Genomic DNA, 22,300 nt, shown 5'->3' on the forward strand with positions numbered 1-22,300 from the left:
CGCCATGCGCCCTGGAAGGACACGGGGGATAGTGGGCAGCAGTGTGGATGGGGGGGGGGGTTAAGCACGGGGCCTGCATCCCCACCCTCAATTCACCACCTCCTACCCCGGCCTCTCTTCACTGTGACCCAACGGGGATTGTTCCCAAACTTTCTCCTCCTCCATCCTGTGTCCTCATCACTAGGACAGCCCCATCGTCCATCAGAGACTTCAACTGAGACCCAGTCGATTTTTACAGCATCTTCTGAGTACCTCCCCCCGCCCACCTCCTCATCGCCAAGGCCCGTCTCTTCCCCAACCAACCTGCTTCTCTTCATTCCCGCAGCCGCCGCCCCAGACACCTCCTCTGGCACCTGGGCCAGGTGACAGCTCCCCAGTGTCCCCCCCCACCTGGCCCCCATGACAACACCCAGGGTCACCCCCCCCAAGCCTCCTGCTGCCTTATGTCTAGCCCCAGTGACCTCTCTCTCTGGTGCCCACCTGACAACTCTCTTCCCTACTTAAAATGACCATCCTGGGGCGCCTGGGTGGCTCAGTCAATTAAGCCTCTGCCTTCGGCTCGAGTCATCATCCCAGGGTCTTAGGGTTGAGCCCTGTGTCGGGCTCCCTGTTCAGCAGGAAGCCTGCTTCTCCCTCTCCCTCTGCCTATCTTTTAAGAAACAGAATCCTAGGGGCACCTGGGTGGCTCAGTGGGTTAAGTGTCTGCCTTCGGCTCAGGTCATGATCCTGGGGTCCTGGGATCAAGCCCCGTGTCAGGCTCCCCGCTCAGCGGGAGCCTGCTTCTCCCTCTGCCTGCTGCCCCCCTCCCCCGCTTGTGCTCTCTTGCTCTCTCTCTGTCAAACAAATAAATAAAATTCTTAAAAATAAAATAAAATGACCATTCTCTGTCAGTTGGCAAATCATGCAGTGGGTCAGAGTCCCCGTGATTAGCCCAGATCAAGGTTGAGAGGGACAGTCGGGGGCTCTGAATGAACAGCCTCAACCCACTGGTCACTCAGTCAATAGACATGTACTGAGGGTTGCCCTCCGATGCTGAAAACACAGTGTGACAGACGAGGGAGACATTTCAGCCAGGCCCCTCCCCAGTCCAGTCCTGGCTGGGAAGTGGGACATGGGCACAGGGAGGCATCTTCCCATCAGGGGTGGGGGTTTGGCGCGGGGTGTTCCCCAAACAAGACTGGGAAGCAGATTAAGGATCAGAGGATACATTTTCGGGAGGAAGAGCAGGGTGTGAGGTGTCAAGAAGAAGTCCGCATAAATACAAGGCCAGGTGCATGGTGGTTAGAGCTGCGGATTTGGGACTCACGCTGTCTGGGTTCGAATCTGGCTTTGCCATTTATGAGCTGTGTGACTTTGGGCAAGTTACCTAACCTCTCTGTGCCCCACCTCCTTCACCAATAGGGCAGCACGAAGAACAAAGCATCTATCTCACAGAGTGTTTGTGGACATTAAAGATGTTGCTGTCCCAGGACACAGGGCACTGTGCCTGGCCTCTGCAGCTACTTACCATGTAACAAAACTGTCGAGATTTGACCCAGATGTTATATGATCTCATAGATCTTTCTAGTCACTTCGGTTCAGTCCCGACTCTACCACTTACTTCGGCAGCGCTCTGGGAATGCGGGTTAGCGACTCTGAACCTTGTTCGCTCACCTGAGGGATGGAGAGAGATATTAATAGTGTGGACTTTACCGGGTTGCGGGGAGGACCAGGGGAGACCATGCGTGTGATCTGGTTAACCAGGTGGCGAGCCCATAATTAGGGCTGTGAAAATAGAAGCTGTGGGTGGGTCTGCTTTCAGAAGAAACTCTCTCTCCAGGCTAAGCTCCTCACCACGGCCTGCGGCCCCGCCGGCCTCTCCAAGTCAGCCCCACGGGCCGGGACAGCGACACGCTCACAACTCATGTGAGTGCGTGATATGCGTGAGTGTGTGTCTGTGTGAACGTGCGTGCACAGAGGTGACTCTCTGCGCGTGTGTGTCAGGGTCGGCCCTGGGAAGTGGACCGGGAAGGCTCCCTGGAAGGACTGACCTCCAGGTCTTGAGGAATGAGCAGGAGGAAGTCTGCGTGTGGGAAGGGCGGTGGGCGGCGGGCAGCATGGACGGATCGAGGGATGTGCAGGGTCATGGGTTGGGGAAGTTGAAGCCAATGCCTGGCATGACTGTGAAGAACAGATGAGCTTGGGGGGTGCGCAGAGGGCTGATCGCAGGGGGCCGTGGAGGGCCACGGAAGGCCAGGCCGTCAGCAGGCCTGGGAGCTCTGGTGTTAGAAAGACAGACTGGAGTCAGGCCTGGTGTCAGGTTGCCAGCAGACCCCTACAGGAGGCCGTGTCCCCCAGTAGCTGAGCAAATAGGCTCCAATGTCACACGTCCTGGGTTCAAATCCCAGTCCTACCACTGTGTGACATGGACAAATGACTTTCTTGGTGCCTCAGTTTCCCCAGCGCTCCACCAGTAGGTTAACCAAGCAGCGACTATGTGCCAGGGCCTCGCACACCACATCGGTCTTCATCCAGTGGAGTTGGCACTGTCACCCCGTGGTTGACAGATGACCCAGCTAAGTCGCGCCTTCAGGAAGAAGCTAGGACTCAGCCCCGGGTCTCTCCAGTGTGGGTTCAGGCAGGTTGGGCCGCGGGTTGGTGATGCCTCTGGCCTCTTCCACAACGGCGAAAGATGCAGTTTGAGCCTCCATTAATCAGACCCCGGCCACCACACATCTCCACTTCCCCAAGGCGCAGAGAGGGGAAGTGACTTGCCCAGAGTCATACAGCAAGAGAGGCAACCTGTAACCTCCAGGCTTGTCTGGCCCCCAAGCCCACAGTCTTTGGCACAGTCTTTAAAGTCAAGAGAATTTTTTTAAGATTTATTTATTTATTTGAGAGAGAGAGAGCAGACAAGCTGGGGGAGAGGCCAAGGAAAAGGAAGAGACTCCCAAGCAGACTCCCTGCTGAGCCCGGAGCCCAACTCGGGGCTCGATCTCACAGCCCTGGGACCGTCGTGACCTGAGCCGAAACCAAGAGTTGGATGCCCACCGGGCGCCCCAAAGTGAAGAGATCTAAAGATGCCTCGGGCACGTCGGCAGAGGAGGAAGCTGAGGTCTGGTGGCGGAGTTTCTGCATCTCCCCACAGGACCGGGTACACAGTAGACGCCTGATAAATGCTTAGGATCTGAAGATCCACTGTGTGAGCACGGCACCTCACTGAAAGCCTCACATACATTGTTATTTCATTTGCTCCTACCACGATCTCCTGAACTGGGCGCGATCATCACCCCCATTTTACAGAGGGGGAAACTGAGGCTCAGAAAGGTGGGGTCCAGGCCAAGGTTGCACTGGCAGCAATAGTAGTAAGCTGATTGTATTTTCGGTGCTGCGTGCCAGCCTCGTTCACAGCACTTTGCATATCCGCGAGCAGCGCATCACCACCCCAGGGCACAGGCATTATTAACACTGGCATTTTATGGACAAGGAAGTTGGTTTTGAAGTTCAGTCACTTGCCACATTTACCGAGCACCTGCTGTGTACCTTGCAGGTGCTGGACTCTGGGGCGCCCACCTCTGGTCTCAGGCCTGTGACCCTCCATCCCAGCTGCTTCTCCCAGTTAAATGCAACATTGATCCCTGACCACGGTCTAAACAAAATCAGCCAACGGGCACTGAGCTCCTCAGGTCCCAGATGCTGTCCGGAGCCTGACATCTAACCTTCTTGTTCCTTAGAACCCAGATCCCGGCCAGAGCTATCACCTGTTAAGTAGACTGCTTTGACAGGTGGTGAGCAGCCTGTCACTGGGAGAATCCAAGCAAGACTGCCATGGAGGAGCATTCATACTCAGGTGAGAGGACTCCCTGGAGCTGACACTGGCAAAGCCAAGCACCTGATCTCCTACCTTTCACCCAGGAGAGGACAGGGGCTCCTGGGTCTCTCTCGGGGAAGAAGGCCCAGCCAAGGGCCAGGGGGAGGTGAGCCCTGACTGGCCTTCTGGGCACAGAGCCAGGCAGGAGAGGGAAGCCACAGGCTCCTCCCTTCCCTGACTCAACGCCCTCCAACAAAAAAACCGCTCCAGCTGGGGTACTGGGAGCCCGATAGAATTGGAAGCCAAGTAGAACGGCAACTCAGAGCAAGTGGAATTCGGTGTGATGAATCCTCCCAGCCAGGGTGAGGGGAGGGGGCCCGGACCCACGGTGGGGTCACAAGGTAGAGTCTTGGGGGACCCTGGGATTGGGGTGAGGCCCCCAGGGGGTCTGGAATCCAGGGAAAAGGCTGGGGAAGAGCTCGGATATTGAGGGAGAACTGAAGCCTGTGTCCTGTGTTTGGGGAAGGGGACCAGGGCGAGAGCTGGCTGTCCAAGGGGAAGGAGGACCCAGCTTTCTGGGCATGAGGCCGGAGATCTAGTATGAGGGTGTGAGGGGGTAACTGAACCCATAAAAGGGAAGAAAGTCACAGTGAGAGTTGGGTGGGGGTCAGCCATCTGATGAGGGGCCCGTGGAGGAAAGATCTCAGCTCCTGGTCCTGGGCTTGTCTTTCTGGGCAGTGACCTGGCCCCGAGGCAGGTTTGCTGACCACTGGGGCATGGGCAGAAGGAGTGGCAGATATGGGGCTGGACAGCTGGAGGGACAGAGATGCGTGGATGCAGAGAGGGACAAAGTCGGGGCGTGGGGCGCTCGCTGGTGGGCATGACAGACAGGAGAGAAGGCGTACAGAGGAGGCTGGGGGTCCCCTGAGATCCACTGCCTTAGTGTGGGCTCTGGACAGGCTCCTAGGCTTAGGGGCTCTGGGTGATGGGGAGACAGGCATGGCCAAGCCCAGTCTCAACCTTCCCCCTCTGGCATTCTCCCCAGACCCAGCAGAGTTCCCGAAGTTTTCCAGAAGGCGGAGATGCTGTGGGCACAGGGTGCAGCTGGCGCTGTTGGGGCTGGCGACCATCCTGCTGTGGGCCGGGCTGCTGACCCTGTTTCTCTTCTGGCGTGAGGACACCCCCAGCCCCAAGCGGTCTCCCTCTTGTGTTCCCTCCCAGAAGCCTACTGTCAGGCCCCGGGGAGCCCAACACAGCCTTTGGAGTCCAATTTTCCCATTGTGTCTCCCCCCCTGCCCCCCCTCCCAAACCCCTTCTGCCCACCTTTGAGAGCTCCCCACCCTGTCCAGCACCCCTGTGTCCCATCTTTCCACACCTCCCACATGGTATGCCCAAGGCCTCCATCCCCAGCTGACAGGTGGGGTGTGGGGGGGTGGCGGCACCTGGAATCCCATCTTCTCCCCTCCTCTTCTCTCCTCCCCAGACTGGGACACTGTGCAGAATCTGAAACAGCTGGAAGTAACAGCTGCCCAGAACGGTATGGAGGGGCCAAGGACTCCGGGAGGGGGTCTCTTGTCCCACTGCTGCCACTGACCACTGTGGGACGTGGGAGAAGGGCTGGGCTCCAGTGTCCCATCCCCCCCCCAACTGAGAGTGAGCCTGCATTTCCCCCTCCCCTGGGGGTGAAAACCCAGAGACTCTTGGAGGGGAGGGAGCACTGAGAAGTGCCTGATGGAATGCTAAGTAATTGCTCTAGGCCTCAGTTCCCTCACCTGTAAAATGGGCATCATTTCAGGGCTATGGAGGCAGAAACAAGCTAAGACTTGTGAAGCACTTAGACCCACGTCCAGTGAGCTTTCGAGAAATGCCTGTTTCATTCTGGGTGGGGGGAGGGTACACGTGTTCATTCTATTCTTGCCTGTATTTCCCTGAGTCCTTTTGCCCCAAAAATGAAAAACGAAAAGCTTCAGGCCCTGTGACCACGTGAGGGGGGCCGGCACTTGGGGCCAGGGGCGGGGAGCGATTCAGGAACCTGCCTTCCTGGCTCCTGAGGACACATCTTCTCTCCTGCTGCCCCAGTCTCTCGGGTTTCCAAGGACTTGGAAAGACACAATGGTGACCAGATGGCCCAGAAATCCCAGGGTGAGTGATGTCAGCTCGGGTCTAGGAGGAGGAGGGGGTGGGGGTGGGGAAACCTGGATTAACTTGTGGGCACAGTGCCCTAGACCACCTGTGAACTGCAAAATAAGCAGGTGACCCTGAAGACATGGGGGGGCCGTGGGGGAGCTGGGGGGATGGGAGACTGGGGAGGGCCCTGAGGACTTGCTTACCACTGAGCCCCCTCCCCTCCAACCAGCTGCCCAGGTGTCACAGAACATGGAAGAAATCCGAGCTGAACAGAAGAGAATGAAAGCGCAGGGTGAGAAATGGCGGGGGCGGGGGGGTGCATCCTAGAGCTGGGAGGGACCATGAGGCTGGCAGCCGGGCTCCGGGACTCCAAACCCTGACACCAGCCCATCCCCGTCAGACTCCGAGCTCTCCCGGAACCTGGATGGACTTCGTTCGGACCTGAGCAACCTCAAGTCCCTCAGTGAGCCTTGGGAGGGGATGGGGGGTCGGAGGGGGGTGGTTGCTGCAAGTTCGTCTCTGACCACTGTCCCCCACCCAATCACCCAAGGCTTGAACGAGAGACATACGGCCCTACGTTCATTGGAAAGACTCCAGGAGGAGATGGTGAAGCTGTGGATAGAGCTGCACGCGTCCAACGGTGAGTCGGTGCGTCGGTACACGCGCGGGCCAACACAGGTGCGTGGTGATGTGTCTTCGAATGTGTGATAGACGAGTGCACGTGACAAGGTGGATGGGTGTGTGCTCATGGGTGTGACGGGGTCCGTGGGGGACACACATGAGTTTTTTTCTGAGTCCAGCTGCTTCCCTCCACAGACCTGGAGCTGGTTGCGGGGGCGGGGGGCAGCTCAAACACTTCTTTCCTCCTCCAGGTAAAAGCACTCCTGTGTTTTACCATCTCTGGGTTCTCTTTGCCTCTCTCTCCTCTGCCCATTGTGGTTCAGCAGGGAGTCATCAGTGAGATGGCCTCAGCCACAGCCCTCCCCGCTCCTGGAAGACTGTTGACCCAGCGGGGTCGGGGGGGGGTGGTTCGTGGGAGGGGGTCACGTCTGCAGCGATGGGGGTGATGCTGGTGGTCATGAGGGTTGGGGGGCGGCCAGCAGGCTGCAGGGAGAGCAGACATTCAATCAGTGTGCCTTTCACCTGGGGTAAGGAGCTGGGTGGTGCTGCCCTGACGCCCTCCCCACCCTCACGCTGGTTTTCCACCTCTGGGAAGCCCCAGCTGCTCCAACTGGCAAAGAAAAGAGGAAGGCTCTGTGCTTGGTGCGTAGGAGTGCAGTCCCCTGGGACACTGTGTGGCTGTGGGAATCCCAACAAGAAACCCGGCCGTGGTCCCTCTGGGGAGGGCTCTGGACCACCTTCACTCTGATGGATGACCTTTCAATTCCTACCTAGTCCTTGGGGTGGCCTGGGGTCTGAGCCCAGCTGCAGGCCTGTCTCTCGATGACCACGCAACACACAGCGAGGGCACTTTCCTCAAAGTTTTCTTTTTCTTTTCCCCCGTAGTCAATTTATTTATTTGAGAGAGAGAGAGCATGAGCAGTGGGGAGAGCAGAGGGAGAGGGACAAGCAGACTCCATGCTGAGCACAGAGCCTGATGCGGGGCTCGATCTCACGACCCTGAGATCATACCCCCGGCAGAAATCAAGAGTCAGACGCCCAACTGACTGAGCCACCCAGGTGCACCCCCAAATTTTCTTCAAGTGCCCAAAGATACTCTCTTCCTGTTTTAATGTGCCCCACCCCCCTGCACCATGTACGGGTTACTGGTTCATGTGTGAGAAACACATCCAGCTTTGTTCCTCACCGAGGTTGCGGACCCCAAGCCCCTTGAAAACTTCCACCAGAGCTATGGAGACCTCTCTGCACCTCATTCCGAGAAAATCTATTTTAAACCAAGAGTGAGTCAACCCAGTAACAGTGGGTTTAACCTCGCACCTGGGAGTGCTGGGTGGTGATGACAGTGCCTAAGCGTTTCCTCGGGGTGGGGACAAGAGGAGACAGAGACCAAGGTGGCCCAAGGTCAACGCCAGGGGGACCCAGCCCTCCAGGAGCCCCCTGCATAAGCTCTCCTGATCAATCCCTCCAGCTAGACAAAAATCATCTCCATTGCCCCAAACGTGGCAAGAATCTGGCTTTGGGGGTGCTGGTAGCAAGGGTGACCAGGGCTGTTACTGGAGCCATTGGTGGGGACAAGACAAGGGGAGAGTGATGCTGGCAATCTTGGCCTCACCATGTCGGCACGGGTGTTGGCGGTGGTGGTGGCAGTGGAGAGAGATCACCGGCAATCCTGGGTCCCTATGGAGATGATGATGGTGACGAAGGTGTCGCTGGCAGGGGCTGGTGTCCATTGCCATGGTGTTGGCAGTTGAGCTGGTTCTGACCACGAAGGTGTTTGTGGTGATGACGAACCGCACACGATTGGTGGCTGAGTTGCCACTGGCCCCAGAGCTGGTGACTTGGGGATGCTGCTGGTGACCGATATGCTGCTGGCTGCGGGTCTCTTTGTGGGGATGGCGCTGGCAGAGGCTGACGTGCTGCGGCCAAGAGCACCTTGATGCTGGTGTCCGTGGCGGGCGCTCTGCTCCGGTGGGGTGTCTGTGGCAATGGTGCAGACTGTTGAGATGCTCCTGCCGGGGGGCTGGTCTTTCGCATCAGCGTCAGAGCTCCGGAGAAGCAGCCTGCAAGACTTTGTTAGGCTCTGGGGTGGGTCTGCTTTCAGCCCGGACCCCAAGAGTGACTCCAGGAGAGACGCTGCCACCCACTCTGCCTATTGTACCCACGGTGCCAGCCACGGCGCCAGCCACAGCACTTGCCACGGTACCAGCCACACCATCCACCACGGTGCCAGCCACACCATCCACCACGGTGCCAGCCACAGTGCCAGCCACAGCATCCACCACGGTGCCAGCCACGGCGTCCGCCACGGTGCCCACCACAGCTGCCCCCCTGAGCCTCTCCTCCACCCCAGGCTCCATGTGTAACACGTGCCCCGAGAAGTGGGTCAACTTCCAGAGGAAGTGCTACTATTTCGGCAAGGACCCCAAGAAGTGGATCCAGGCCCGGTTTGCCTGCAGCAAACTGCAAGGGCGGCTGGTCAGCATCCACAGCGAAGAGGAGCAGGTGGGCCTGGGCTTGGTGGGCAGGGGGGTGTGGATCCCCACCTCGATCTCCTGCACGGTGGGAGGGACCCGGGCACAACTGCCCAGCCCTTCCAATCCTGTCCTGCTCCCCAGGACTTCCTGGCCAAACGTGCCAACAGGAAGGGCACCTGGATTGGCCTTCGGGACCTGGACAGAGAGGGGGAGTTTATCTGGATGGACAAGGACCCCCTGAACTATAGGTGAGGAGGGGGAATGTGGAGGGGAGGGGCCCCGAGGCCCCGACTCAGAGAGGGGGTGCCTCTCGGCAATGGCGGGCTTGGGGGGCAGGCAGACCCAGATGGAGGTGAGGGGATGTGGGGAGAGGGTACTCCTGGGCTGCAGGGATGGGGTGGGCAGGGCCCAGACTCTGAGGGATGTGTCTAGGCTGAAGGCAGTAGGGCTCCTTCCCCCTCCTCCGTTCTCTGACCCGAAGCCTTCTGCTCCAGCAACTGGCGGCCGGGCGAACCCAACAACGGGGGCCAGGGCGAGGACTGCGTGATGATGCAGGGCTCCGGGCAGTGGAATGATGCCTTCTGCGGCAGCCAGTTGGACGGCTGGGTGTGTGAACGGCTGGCCACGTGCTGACCGCCCGCCTGCCACCTCGGCCCCCCTGCGGTTCACCAGGATGTGCTCCGAGACCCAGACCCTGACAGTCCCCAGCCCACCTGCCAGGTGCACCCCCTGCATTGCTCCCCCGCCTCAGACAGGAACACCCAGGCCCACAGCAGGGCTCTGAGGACTCTCAACCATTTGTGGCTAAGGTCCCGGCTACATTTTCTCCTGCCTAAATGGAAGAAGGACTGTGGACCCACCCCCTGCTCCTGCCAACTCCCCAGATGGCCTGTCCCTTGCTCCTCAGCCCAGCTGGCTGTCACCATGTCCCTGCCTTCAAGTGCTCAGAATACCCACCTCGGAACTTTCTGGATGCTTCAGGCCCCTATGATGCCCAGGCTTCCTCTGTCAGACCCGCCCACCGTCTGCTGGAGTCAGGGGTAGACCACACCCCCACCCCACCCCTGGCCTCCCCAGATGCAGCCCCCCGCAATGTCCTAGCCCCACAGGGAGAAGACCCCCGGCTCAGGCAGCCAGGCTCCCCACCCAGCCCATGTTAATAAAACGGGGTGAGGACGGCCCCTTCCCTGGGGCCTCGCTGGCTCTGGTCTCCAGATGTGGGAGCTGCGAGTTCCGGAACCTCCTGCCTGAGGCCACCTCGGAGTATCCAGAGCAACTAAAATGGCATTTGTACCTCCCCCCTCCCCCACGCCTACTTTATTACAAGAAGCATTTACTAGACAGGGCTGGAGATGAAGACTTTGGGGTCCAATGGCGCAGAGAACACACTTAGACCCCCAAGAATATTGCAGGGCGGGGCAGTGGATGGCTCTGAGCCTAACTGCCAGCCTAGGCTGCTGGCAGGAGGGCATGAGTCCACACATGAGAAGAGCTCAGAATGGGCCTGGTACACAGAAGGCACTCAGTAAATGCTGGCAGGCCCACAGGTAGCCTGGTCACTCAGTCCAAAGGTGCTGGCCCCACCTGACATGGGTTTCAGGAGGCCTAGGTGGCACCAGCCCCGGGCTTGGCCAGGGTCAGTCCCTGCATCAGAGGCTAAGGAAGGAGGCAGGCCAGGATCACAGGACACCCCGCATTAAACCCCTCGCCTGCCCACCCCAACCCCAATTCCTGGCCTAGAGAAGGAAGAACCAGGCGTGCTCATGTGATTCTCAGGCCCCCTGGAGGGGAATCCATGAGGAGAGCCCCACACAGGACCACCTGGGACCCGGGAGTCAAGGACTGGGCCAAGGGGACCGGGGAGGGTGCTACAGTGGCACCCGGGGGCCCTGGGGCCAGGAAGGGGCAGGGGTGAAGCTAGGCCTAGGTCTACCTGTTGTCTACCCACTGCTCTCCCCATTTCTGCCTCCTCCAGACCCCCTGGAACTCCAGGCCAGTGCCTAACTGCCCACCTGAGCTCTCCAAAGGGGACTCCCAGCCCCACTCTGCCACTCAGGCCAACGTTGGGGTCACACTCAGCACCTGTTTCCTTCGCTGCCCCCTCGGAATCCTCAGAGGAAGCCATGTACAGAATCTGCCCACTTCTCACCGCCCCCAGCCACCTCTCTGGTGTAGCCCCCATCCTAGCTTGCCTCAATCTCCTTCACTGCCTCTCACCTTCCAGAAGTTTCCTTCTGGCTCTGAGGAAAAAAACAAAAACAAAATTAAAAAAACCCAAAGTCTTACAGGGTGCTTTGCAATTGCAGAATCCCTGTAACTTGCCTTGTCTCCCCAGCTTTACTTCTACTCTCCCCTCCGAACCCCAGCACCTACACCAGCCTCCTCGCCTGCCCTTACATGTGGAGGCTCGCTCCTGCCTCAGGACTTTTGCACATGTCCCCTCTCCCACTTGCTCCCCAGTGAGGGCTATCCTGGGCTCCCCCTCCCTCCCACTTAAAATGACAATCCTGACTCCGGATCCCTTTTATCTCACCCTACTTTCTCACCACAAACTCTTCCCCTTCCAAGAAAATGATATTCACTGCTCTGCGTGTTCTCATCTCCCCGGGGCTTGAATGTGACCTTCAGGAGGACAGGAGCTTTTGTTCTGTTCTCAGCTGTGACCCCAGCACCTGACCCATAGTAGGTGTTCAATAAATACCTGTTGAAAAATGAACATGTGTCCATGCAAATGACCTCGTCTCTCAGAACCTGCTTCGTGGTCTATAAATGAGGGGAGGCATCACGCCTGCCTGGTTCACCAAGGGCTGGTGCTGGGTTCCTCTTCCTCACTCCTTCCACCCCTCTGACCCTGTCTGGGGCTTCAGTAGAGAATGTATTTGCAGCCCAAAGCATCCTGTCAGAGCTGCTGAGATGGGAAACCTGCCGGATCTGTTCTTATGGGTGCCCCATCCCCCAATCCTTTAGATTGTTCCACGCCTCCCTCGTCCACAAGTCCCTCCTTACCTTCCGCAGGGAGAAACAGACCCTGGGCCCTCTCCCAGCCTACAGGCTCTCCAGCACCTCTCCCCAGGGGAACAGCCCTCTCTTTCCCTCCCACCCTCTCTCTGGCATCCTTCACTGCCAGGCCTCTGGATGGAGCAGGCTGGCCCATTCCTGCCTCCTGCCCCTGGCTTCTGCAATCTGCCCCTCACCCACCAGGCCCTAGAAGCCACTCTCCAGGGGCTTTGGGGGGACACCTCAGGAGGCTAAACCCAAAGATTCCTGCAGTTTCCCCTGAGATCTGGCTTCCCGGCATGCCCCTGCTCACTCCCCCAGACCTGCATGTGGACACTTAGACTGCCCTCTGGGACTCTGGATCTCAAACCCTGGCTGGCCTCCTAGACACTGCCCCCTCACCCGATTCAAACTGCCACCCTAATCACCACCCTTCCCGGCCAACAGCTATTTCCTGCCCATGACCATCCCCGGTGCTACACATGGTAGGAGCCCAGTAGCTCCATCCACGCTGTGGACATTCAAGTCCTCTGCTGGGTGCTGAAGCTCACCCCACCCTCGCTGGAGTAACTGGAACCGCCCCCCGATCAGACTCGGCACTGGGCTCTCCCCACCTCACGCTGACCTCCACAATGCATCCCGAAAAGCAACTGAGAAAGTGAGGGGAGCCAGCCGAGGGCACCTGAGTTCTCCTTCACCTCTGACTTACTGACGTCTGGGAGGAGGGGAAGGAAGGAAGGAAGGGGAATTTGAACAATCCCCCCCACCCCTGCCAAAAAAAATCTGGCGAGATTTACCTGGGGGTGGAGGAGTGATCAGGAACTCGGGGCGGGTGGTGGGCCAAAGGGAAAGGAGCCGCTGCCTTAAGTGTCAGATTGTACTTTTGAGACAAGAAACTCACAAGAGCACCTGCTGGCTGGGTCGGCAGAGCAGCCGACTTGATCCTGGTCAGCGTTGTTGAGCTTGATCCCCCTGTTGGGTGGAGGTTACTTAAAAATAAAATCTTTAAAAATAAAATAAAGGGACGCCTGAGTGGCTCAGTTGGTTAAGCGTCTGCCTTCGGCTCAGGTCATGATCTCAGGGTCCTGGGATAGAGTCCCGCATCGGGTTCCTTGCTCAGCGGGGAGCCTGCTTCTCCCTCTGCCTGCCGCTCCCCCTGCTTGTGCTTTCTCTCTAATCAATCAATCTTAAAAAAATAAAAATAAAATAAAATAGGGGCACCTTGGTGCTCAGAGGTCGGCCTTCTGCTCAGGTCATGATCTCCAGGTCCTGGGACTGAGCCCTGCTTCGTGGGGCTCCCTGCTCCATGGGGAGCCTCCCTCTCCCTGCTACTCCCCCTGCTTGCACTCACCCGCTCTAATAAATGAAATCTTTAAAATAAAATAAAATAAAATAGGGGCGCCTGGGTGACTCAGTTGGTTAAGCATCTGACTTTGGATCACGTCATGATCTCTGGGTCCTAGGACTGAGCCCTGCATCTGGCTCCCTGCTCAGCAAGGAGTCTGCTTCTCCCTCTCTCTCAAATAAATAAATAAAATCTTAAAAATCATAATAATAATAAACAAAAAACATAAATGTGTTCATATATCATCGATATTAACTTCAAAATATTGTAGGCACCCAGATGATTCTGAAGTGAGCCTACCCATTTCCCCAGGTCTCTAGAGGCAAGGTTCTCAAAGTGTGGCCCCTGGAGCATCAGCAGTTCCTGGGAACTTGTTAGAAATGCAAATCCTCAGCCGGCCCAGATCTGCAGAATCTGAAACTGGGGGGGGGGGGGGGGGGTGTCCAGCCACCCCAATTGCAATACATTCTGTGCCCTAGAGCACTCACTGCTTCTTAAAATAAGGTAACAGGAATCCCCTGGGGATCTTGCCAAAATGCGGACCCGCAGTTGGCAGGCCTGAGGGTCTGCACTCTGACCAGCTCCTGGGAGATGCTGATGGGGCCAGTCCTGGACCACACTTTGAGCAGCAAGGGTCTGAAGTACGGGTCAGCCACCACCCTCTGCCTGCTTTCCACGCACACAGACACACTAATCCTTAACCTATTGCTGTCTACACAGCAGGGTAGCTGGACAGGGAGTAACAGCATTTTCCCACCTCCAACCACACCAAAACTCCTTCTTCGGACTTACCGCCACTACGCCTGGCCTCCCCCCAGCCCCATCTGTAAGCCTGGGCTGGGTGGGACCTGGCCCCCATCCCCACCTCGCCACTGTATTGTAAACATGCTTGGGTCTTGGCCTCCCTCACCAGCCTGAGGCAGGCACCTGGGTCGAGGTGTCGGGTGGATCTGTGAGGCCCCCACACAAGACACAAGACACATCTGGGAAGGGGGCTCTCCGCATTCTTTATCTCCTTCAGGGTCAGCGGCCCTCCAGGGCCCGGTCTCGGGCTATGACCGCCTCCTCAAACTTGATCATGAGCGTGGTGCCCTTGTGCCAGTGCGCCGTGACCTTGGCGGGAAAGCCGCTGTGCGTGAGCACCGCCTCCACGATGCCCGCCGTGAAGCTGGCACAGTTGAGCGTGCTGTTCTCCTTGGGCACGGAGATGTAGGTGTTGATGAGAGGCTCCCGCTCTATGATATAGAAGGTGCGGGCATCATCGTTGGCCTGCTCCAGCTTGTCGGCCTCCTTGCCGAACAGCGCCTTCCACACCGCGCCCTTGACGAAGAGCAGGGCGCCCAGCACCTTGGTTTCTCGCCGCGCACCCTTTTCGCGAGCCACCAGCGCATCCAGAACGCGTGCACCCACCTGGCGGCCCAGGGCTGCCAGGCGCGCCTGCAGCTCGGCCACCGAGAAGACTCGGCTCTGGCAGTGCTGCACCAGCTCGGAGAAGAGCAGCGCGAAGGCGCTCAGGCTCACCTCGGTGCGCGGCCGCACCAGCGCGCGCTCTAGCAGCGCCGACTTCCCGCGCGTGAAGCGCGCCTCCATGCTGCCGCCGCCCTGCTGGGACACAAGGACACGCGTGTTGGGGGAAAAACGTGGAGGCGCGTGTGCTCCACTGCCGACCTCCCATATAGGAAAGAAAGAGAGGAAGGAAGGGGGGCATCCAATTGCATGTAAAGCACGCCTCCTCCAGTGAAGGAAAATGGGGCAAGAAGTAGGTTTACACCTTTGGCCAGGAGAGGGGTTGCGGGGGGGGGGGCGGGAGGACACAAGAGGGAAACCAGAAGGGGGACCGGAAATCATCCCAACCTTCGAGTGCCAGGCGATTGCTCCTATGTGAAAAGCACCCTCGTGCCCCCTCTGCCACCTGTGGGAGCAACTAGAGAACTAGCGCATGGGGGAGGGAGCGTCAGACCTAGGGCAGGGAGGGGACAAGGATGGGGGGACCGTCAGAAGTCTCTGGGCACTGTCCCCCGCAAGCCTCCAGCAGCGCCAGTGCTGACTTCCTGCAGATGGAAAGAACCTCCCCGCCTCTCCCCCACGGAAAGCCAAAGAAACAAGAGAGGGGAGTAGGCAGCCGGGAGGGTTTGGGGCTTGGAGGACGGACATACGAGTATATGGGACAAGCCAGGAGGAAATGGCTCTGACAGCGCCCATCTGGCATGCACGAAGCACGCCTCCTTGAAGATGCGGATGGGCCTTCGTTTGTAAGGAAGACTGGAGGGGGCCGCAGAGAAGGCGTCCCGTGCCCTCCAGAAAGGTAGCGGGACAGCAGGAGACAAGGGGAGAAGGTGGACTGTGAGACTCAAGGTTTGGGGGAGCCAGGAGGAGGCGCTGTGACCCTCCCATCCTAGTGCACCTAGCCAGTGGTCGGTGGCAGAAACCCGGAAGGGGCTGTTGGAGAAAATCCAGAGGGGGCACTGAGACCTCCACGACGCTGACCTGCGGTGAGGGTGGGGAGTAGGAGCGGATGGGGGGATCCCAAGGGCCCTGAGACAACCTCTCTTCCCCGGCCCATCCCTCGCCCACTCTTGTGTGAAGCCGCTGCCAAGGGTGGGGTCGGGAGAAGGAGCTGAGAACCCCGTTCCCACTGCGCAGGAAGGGGCCAGAAGCCGGAGGCGTCTGGGGATGCTGGGACTGCCCCCAACGAGGTCTCCGTGGGGAATGAGAGGGACCAGAGCGGGGGGAAGTCCAGAGGCTCCAAGACGCCCCCCAGGTGCGCATCTGTCCACACTGAGAGGGCCCAGAGCGCGAGATGGGCGGGGGAGTGTTGGGCCCGCCCCCACTGAGCTGCGACGGAAGCCAGTAAGCTAAGCCGCGGAAAGGCCGGAGCCCCGAGACCCCCGCACCAGCGTGGACCCGGCAGAGGGGGCGGGAAGGGGCCCACCCTCCTCACTGACCCTTTGCGTGGGCCGAAGCGGACGGAGCGGGGAGAGCGGACGCCGAGACCGTAGCCCAGGATCCCCGGGCGCGCGGGAGGCTGGGGGTCCCGGAGCGGGCGAGGCCCACGTGGGTAAGGGGTCGCGGGCGGGGTCTCACCAGCGTACGGAGGCCGTCCGTTTGGCCGAGTTGCTTTACGACGCCGTAAAAGGCCTTGAGTGCGCAGGCGCTGCGACGGGACGGGCTCGTGGGCGGGGCGCGCGCGTTGGCGGAGATTCCGGAGAGCGGCCGCCAGGGGGCGCACGTGTTCGGGACGCCCGACCGAGGGGTGTGGCCATGAGGCTAGTGGCCGGGCTGGCTTGCGTTGGCCAGCTCCCAGACAGTAGCGCGGATGGTCACCGGTTCAGGGGCAGACATTTGACTATGGGCCCACGTGTCTGTCTCAGGGGCACATATGTCTGTTTGTCCTAGAGGCACACCTATGCCTTGGACACACATTCTCTTGTCTTAGGGACACGAGCATTAACTCAGGCACACGTTCTCTTAAGGGACATACATCCATGAGCCAGGGGTCTGTGCTCAGAGGGTATATACACTCAGGAGCACAGTTACACCTGCTTAAGGGCTCAGATATATCTGTGGGCCCACCTACGCTTAGGGAGACATTGTCCATCTCAGGCCCACACTCTCAGGTGCAGAGACTGGGTTATTCCCTGGGTACATGTTCACGGACACTCAAAGACCCGCTCGGGGCATTCATTCCCACACAACCTCGTGCCCCAGGGTTCCTGGTATCATGTCCATGTGCTCACTGTGTGCCTTTCCCCATCCCCCCACATTTGCCAGACCCTACCCCACCAGGTCCCCAAAGCCCCCAGATGCTCCCAGTATGAGATCTGAAAGCCACGTTCTTTTGCATCGGCCTTTATCTTCACAAATCACAAACCGTGAGTGCAGAAACAAAGGGACATACATGGGTGCACGCTCTGAACTCCCTCAGTGACATAATTAGTCACACTCGCATTGGCACACAGCTGCTCACACCAACATAGGTAGTGACAGGGCACACACTGCAACGCCCACAATTACAGTGACACACGGGGTGCCCCACACACAGCTCTGCCATGATGCATTTATACACAACATACCATAGGACACTCACATGTGTTTACGGTGCTACCCGTGTTGCCAACCCCCGCACTCACACTGACACACTCTTGGGGTCCTTGCTGACACAGCCACCCACTGTGTCATGCATTATGCTCACAACACGCCACGATACACACATGTGGCCAGCTTCATCGGGAGGTGCAGCCAGGTCTTCGATGTCTTCTCATTTGTTGAGGTCTCTGGGTGGGATGGAGACCCACGGTCAGGCAGATCCCTCCCCCAGGAGAGAAACTGGGGCCAGACCTGTGGCTCCCTCCTCTTCCACCTCTCCAGCCCCAACTTACATGACTGTGGCTTCGTCTCCAGTGCCTTGGAGATTTCCTGTAACTTATTCTTGATTTGGTTCATGTCTGGGGGCAGGAGCACAGGAGAAAGCAGGCGTGGGGTCTCACACAAGGCCCCCACCTTTATTGGAAGGCTACTCCCTTCCCGACCCCCAGCCTGGGGTCCTGCGGCACCTGTGTACTTGGTGTTCCCAGCAGCATTTAAATATCCCCTGAGTGACTCAGAGGGTGACATCCATCAACCTCTAACCCCCTGCCCTCGCACAGGGAAGGTGGGACCCCTGCTTCCCCTCCCCCAACTCCCCAGCACCCAGCATGAGACAAATTCCACCTAGTGAAGGTCTGCAAGGGCACCTGCTGGTAGTGTCTTCACTGCGTTGTTCCCGGACTGGACATTTCTCTTGACCGCGTCAATGTCCTGCTTGGCCTCCATGATGAGCCGCTGGGCAGAGCTCCAGCCCCGATTCTGCTCCTCCTGATATTCTCGCACCGAGATGGAGACTGAGGCATGAAGTGGCATGTCCGTATCACCGCTGCTCTCCTTTCCCCCACCCGACCCCTTGGGCCTCCCCCAGGTCCCACCCTCACCATTCCAGAGCTCCCTTTTCAAGACCAGCAGCTCCTGGGACATCTCAGAATCTGTTCAGGAGGAGGGGCAGGGGAGGCAGGAAAACCCTTGAGGCGCCCCCAGTTCTGCAGTCCTGGGAACAAGGGTGGGGGAAGGGAGAGGAACGAGGGAGAAGGGAGACAGAGTGGAAACACTGGGCCTCCCCACCTCCTGAGGACCCTCTTCACACTGTCCCGGCCCCCCACCAAAACCAAAACAAAAACCCAAAACAACAACAAAAACCCTGAAACCAAAAGGCCTACTCACTCTTTGCCAGGACCAAGGCCACGAGAATGATGCAGGACAGGGTGAGGAGGATGTGGAGGGTCACGAGGGCTCTTTGCAGACAACGGGGGACCTGGGCATAGTCTGAGGGTGGCCTAGACAGGGTTGGGACTGGGGTAGAGGCAGGACGGGTGACCTCCAGGGCCCAGCACCACCACCCAGACCATCACCACTGACTCTAACACCATCAGAAGCTCTGTCACCCATGCCCATGCTTCCCAATGCTGTAGCCACTGTGACCACCAACATGCACGCTGACCAGAGCCACCAGCAGTTGTCCCTAATGCTGTCATCATCCTGCCCCCCCCCTTACCATCCCCTTTACCAGCACTCACAATGTCAGCAGCAGCTGTCACCGACACCCGTCAACATCAGTGCCTACCATTGTCAGCAGTGTCCCCAGCCACAGGTCTCATCGGCTCTGTCTAGGTGGTTCCTTCGTGGTCTACTACGTGGTCACCTCTCCACCATCACCATCACCCAAACCTTCACCAACACTTCCACCAACCCCAACACCACCGACATCATCATCCCCACCTGCGAAGCTAACCCCCTGCCCCCGCCTCCGACTGTAACACAAGCCCTGATGGGACCTCGCCCCACACCACTGACCCCAACCTCCACATGGTGCTCCTTGCTCCCATGATGCCCTACCATGGTCCCCTCCCAAGGCTGTGCGATGTGCACCGGCAGATGACTGCTTGCCCTGACTCTTGGGTGGTGAATGGCTGCCCTTCCGCTGGTCCTGGTTTCTGAAGGTCAAGGTGATATTCTCATAGTCAGGGTTATCTGCACCTGTGGGCGGGAGAGTGAGAGTAGAAACCTGCCTGGATCCCTGGGGTGGGGATGGGGGTGGGGTGAGGGTGGGAAGGGGACTCAGAGATCTTGGCTCACCAAACCCCTGCACACAACAAATTTCCGGGGATAAAAGGTAAGGAATGGGGAACGCATGGGCCGCTTCTTGGTTAGACGGACAGAGCACGCATGAGCGTTTGGGGGATACACATGCACACATACATTTTGGGGGAGGGGAAGGAGCCCTGTGACCCCACTTTCAGCCTCTTATCTCTCCCATCCCAATCTCTCCCACCTGACCTCTCCCCTCCCCACCCCGAGGTGCCTAACCTTCCTTATCGGCTGGACCCCTCTGTTTCTTGTTTTTGAAGGCTGCTGCCTGCATCTTGACCTCCGGCTTCTTGTAGATTTCCTCAGACTCCATGGTTCTCAGTCGGCCAATTTGCTCACACACATCCCCGCCCACCGGAAGGTGTCATGGCAGATGAGGAAATCTCTGGGTTGGGGGTAGGGGGAGGAGAGGTCGGCCTCCTCTTTTCAGTGACCCAGGACCCTCCGGCCCTGGGGCATCCTCACCGCCCCCCTCCCAGATCAAGAGGGTCTTAGGAGACCAGAGATCTTACAGAGGGCCAAGCAGAGGAGCCCGTAGACCTAGAGACAGGAACCAGCATGATCAGGAACCAGCAACAGAAATGTTAGCTAATGCTATGGCGGTCATAATGTTGCAATATGCAAACGTATCAAATCAACACCTGTATACCTCAAATGTGCACACAATGTTATAAGTCAATTATACTCCATATAAATAAATTTTTAAAATGTTAAAGGATGGTCACAAATGTCACAGGAAGCTATGTATGTGTCTACCCAAATGAACTTCATCCCCTGCTCTTCTCAGGAGAGCATCTGTGGCACCTGGGAGTCCCACCTTTTAGGTTTGGGGTAGCTGGGCTTGGAGGCAGGATTCCTAAGTCTCCCACATATTCCTGCTCCCTGTCCCAGTCCTACCCCTCAGCTCCACCCCAAGAAGTTCTACTTCTTCAAAGCCCCATGGAGGAAAGGAACGGATGTGAGGCAAGGGGACCGACCACTGGAGCTCCACCCATATCTGGGACAGAGGCCAGACGCACTCCTTGACCTAACCCTGGACATGGTGTCCTCTCTCTCTGGGTCCCCAGACAGAGAAACACTGGGAAACACTCACTCTCATCCATACATCCGCTCACCTACCCACACTCACACACCTCTGGAAACCATTACACATCTGCTCACGTATTCACATGGCTTGCCCGTTGGCAGGCTTCTACACGTTTCCCGCAGAGAAAAATCCATATTCATGCATTCACATGTCTGCTCTCTGTCTAGATGTCTTAAAGCTCTCTTTGTGTCTGTGACCTTGAAAACTGGAGATAAAAACAAGACAAAGTTTGTAGGGAATTATCTCTTTAAGTTTAGAACAGTGCCTTCTGGTAGAAATATAATGTAAACTACATCTTTAATTTAAAATTTTCTGGCACCCACGTTAAAAAGACAAAAAGAGGGGCGCCTGGGTGGCACAGCGGTTAAGCGTCTGCCTTCGGCTCAGGGCGTGATCCCAGCGTTGTGGGATCGAGCCCCGCGTCAAGGCTCCTCTGCTATGAGCCTGCTTCTTCCTCTCCCACTCCCCCTGCTTGTGTTCCCTCTCTCGCTGGCTGTCTCTATTTCTGTCGAATAAATAAATAAAATCTTTAAAAAAAAAAAGACAAAAAGAGACAGGCTAAATTAATTTTAATAATGTATCTTATTTAACATAATATACATACAAAATTATCACTTCAGCATGCAACGATACTAAAAAATTATTGAGATATATTACCGTTTTGGTACTAAATCTTCTAAATCAAATGTGATTTACACTGACGGGAGATTTCAAGCATTTGATGGCTGCCATATTGGACAGCGCTGGTCTAAACTATTATGGTTCTCTCCCTTTGGAAAAAGTAAGTAAAATAAAATTTAAAAGACTTAAAAAAAAACCATTTTATTTATTTATTTGACAGAGAGACAGAGAGAGCCAGAGAACACAAGTGAGAGGGGATGAGGGGAAATGGCAGAGGGAGAAGGAGAAGCAGGCTCCCTGTTCAGCGGGGAGCAGCTGCCAGGCTGGATCCCAGGACCTGGGATCATGACCTGAGCGGAAGGCAGACACTTACTGACAGAGCCACCCAGGTGTCCCTTTGAAAGACTTTCTGTGTGGGAGAAGTAGGTATGTTTTAGCTTTTAAATATGTGATTAAATTTGAGATAACTTTGGAACGGTCCCCCAAGGTTTGGTGAAGATAATGCTCTGTTTTCTAAACTTGCCAACCTTGTCCTCTCAAGGAAGACTGATTTAACAGTGTTTCAATGCCAGCTTCTCTCTGATTTTAGAAAGGAGGCAGCAATTGAGAGATTTAACCTTCTCCTGATGTAACAATCACAGAGGAGACGGACCAATGGGCAGCTGGCTCTGCTGTGATGGACAGGTACGGGGGGCGGGGCCACAGACTTGCACATTTCTGTAGCTCCGTTGAAGCTAAGCCCAGGCTCCATCCAGCCCGCCGGACAAAGTAGCAGACTCTTGGTTTTGGCTCAGGTCCGTGATCTCAGGGTTGTGAGATCGAGCCCTACATCCGGCTCTGCGCTGAGTGCAGACTCTCTCTTCCTCTCCCTCTGCCCCCCTGCATTGTCTCTAAAATAAATAAATAAATCTTTAACCCTGGGCCTGTCAGAGACATATCCAGAAACTTCCTCTTTTTTTTTTTTTTTAAGATTTTATTTTTAAGTAATCTTTTCACTGAACACAGGGCTCAAACTCACAACCCCGAGATCAAGAGTTGCATGCTCCGGGGCGCCTGGGTGG

At 57.3% G+C, this 22,300-nt stretch overlaps 3 protein-coding genes across 7 annotated transcripts; 1 reads left to right on the forward strand and 2 right to left on the reverse strand.

Annotated features, from left to right (window-relative positions):
• The first annotated feature begins 4,042 nt into the window (after positions 1-4,042).
• On the forward strand, positions 4,043-11,728 carry FCER2 (Fc fragment of IgE receptor II). 2 transcript variants are annotated; one of them, XM_011228325.3, is made up of 10 exons: positions 4,043-4,191; positions 4,836-4,961; positions 5,274-5,327; positions 5,870-5,932; positions 6,147-6,209; positions 6,318-6,380; positions 6,468-6,557; positions 8,640-9,040; positions 9,154-9,260; positions 9,507-11,728. In XM_011228325.3, the coding sequence occupies exons 1-10, from the start codon at positions 4,134-4,136 to the stop codon at positions 9,643-9,645; spliced, it is 1,164 nt and encodes a 387-aa protein (XP_011226627.2). In that variant the 5' UTR covers positions 4,043-4,133; the 3' UTR covers positions 9,646-11,728. The 2 variants fall into 2 exon arrangements, with proteins under 2 accessions (XP_011226627.2, XP_011226629.1); XM_011228327.3 differs by having other exon boundaries at positions 8,889-9,040.
• Positions 11,729-14,340: 2,612 nt separating this feature from the next.
• Positions 14,341-17,047, reverse strand: TRAPPC5 (trafficking protein particle complex 5). 4 transcript variants are annotated; one of them, XM_002921904.4, is made up of 2 exons: positions 16,439-17,047; positions 14,341-14,956 (listed from the first exon to the last, which is right to left on the reverse strand). In XM_002921904.4, the coding sequence occupies exon 2, from the start codon at positions 14,942-14,944 to the stop codon at positions 14,378-14,380; it is 567 nt and encodes a 188-aa protein (XP_002921950.1). In that variant the 5' UTR covers positions 14,945-14,956; positions 16,439-17,047; the 3' UTR covers positions 14,341-14,377. The 4 variants fall into 4 exon arrangements, with proteins under 4 accessions (XP_002921950.1, XP_011226625.1, XP_019658065.1 ...); XM_011228323.3 differs by having other exon boundaries at positions 14,341-14,959; XM_019802506.2 differs by lacking the exon at positions 16,439-17,047 and adding an exon at positions 16,300-16,432.
• Positions 17,048-17,187: 140 nt separating this feature from the next.
• MCEMP1 (mast cell expressed membrane protein 1) lies at positions 17,188-19,905 on the reverse strand. The gene is made up of 7 exons (XM_002921935.4): positions 19,751-19,905; positions 19,280-19,420; positions 18,608-18,736; positions 18,322-18,372; positions 18,088-18,234; positions 17,734-17,799; positions 17,188-17,628 (listed from the first exon to the last, which is right to left on the reverse strand). Coding segments are annotated over exons 1-7 (630 nt in total). The 5' UTR covers positions 19,845-19,905; the 3' UTR covers positions 17,188-17,626.
• Between the last annotated feature and the right edge of the window lie 2,395 nt (positions 19,906-22,300).

This window comes from Ailuropoda melanoleuca, chromosome 4 (assembly GCF_002007445.2).
Source record: "Ailuropoda melanoleuca isolate Jingjing chromosome 4, ASM200744v2, whole genome shotgun sequence".
Taxonomy (NCBI): domain Eukaryota; kingdom Metazoa; phylum Chordata; class Mammalia; order Carnivora; family Ursidae; genus Ailuropoda; species Ailuropoda melanoleuca.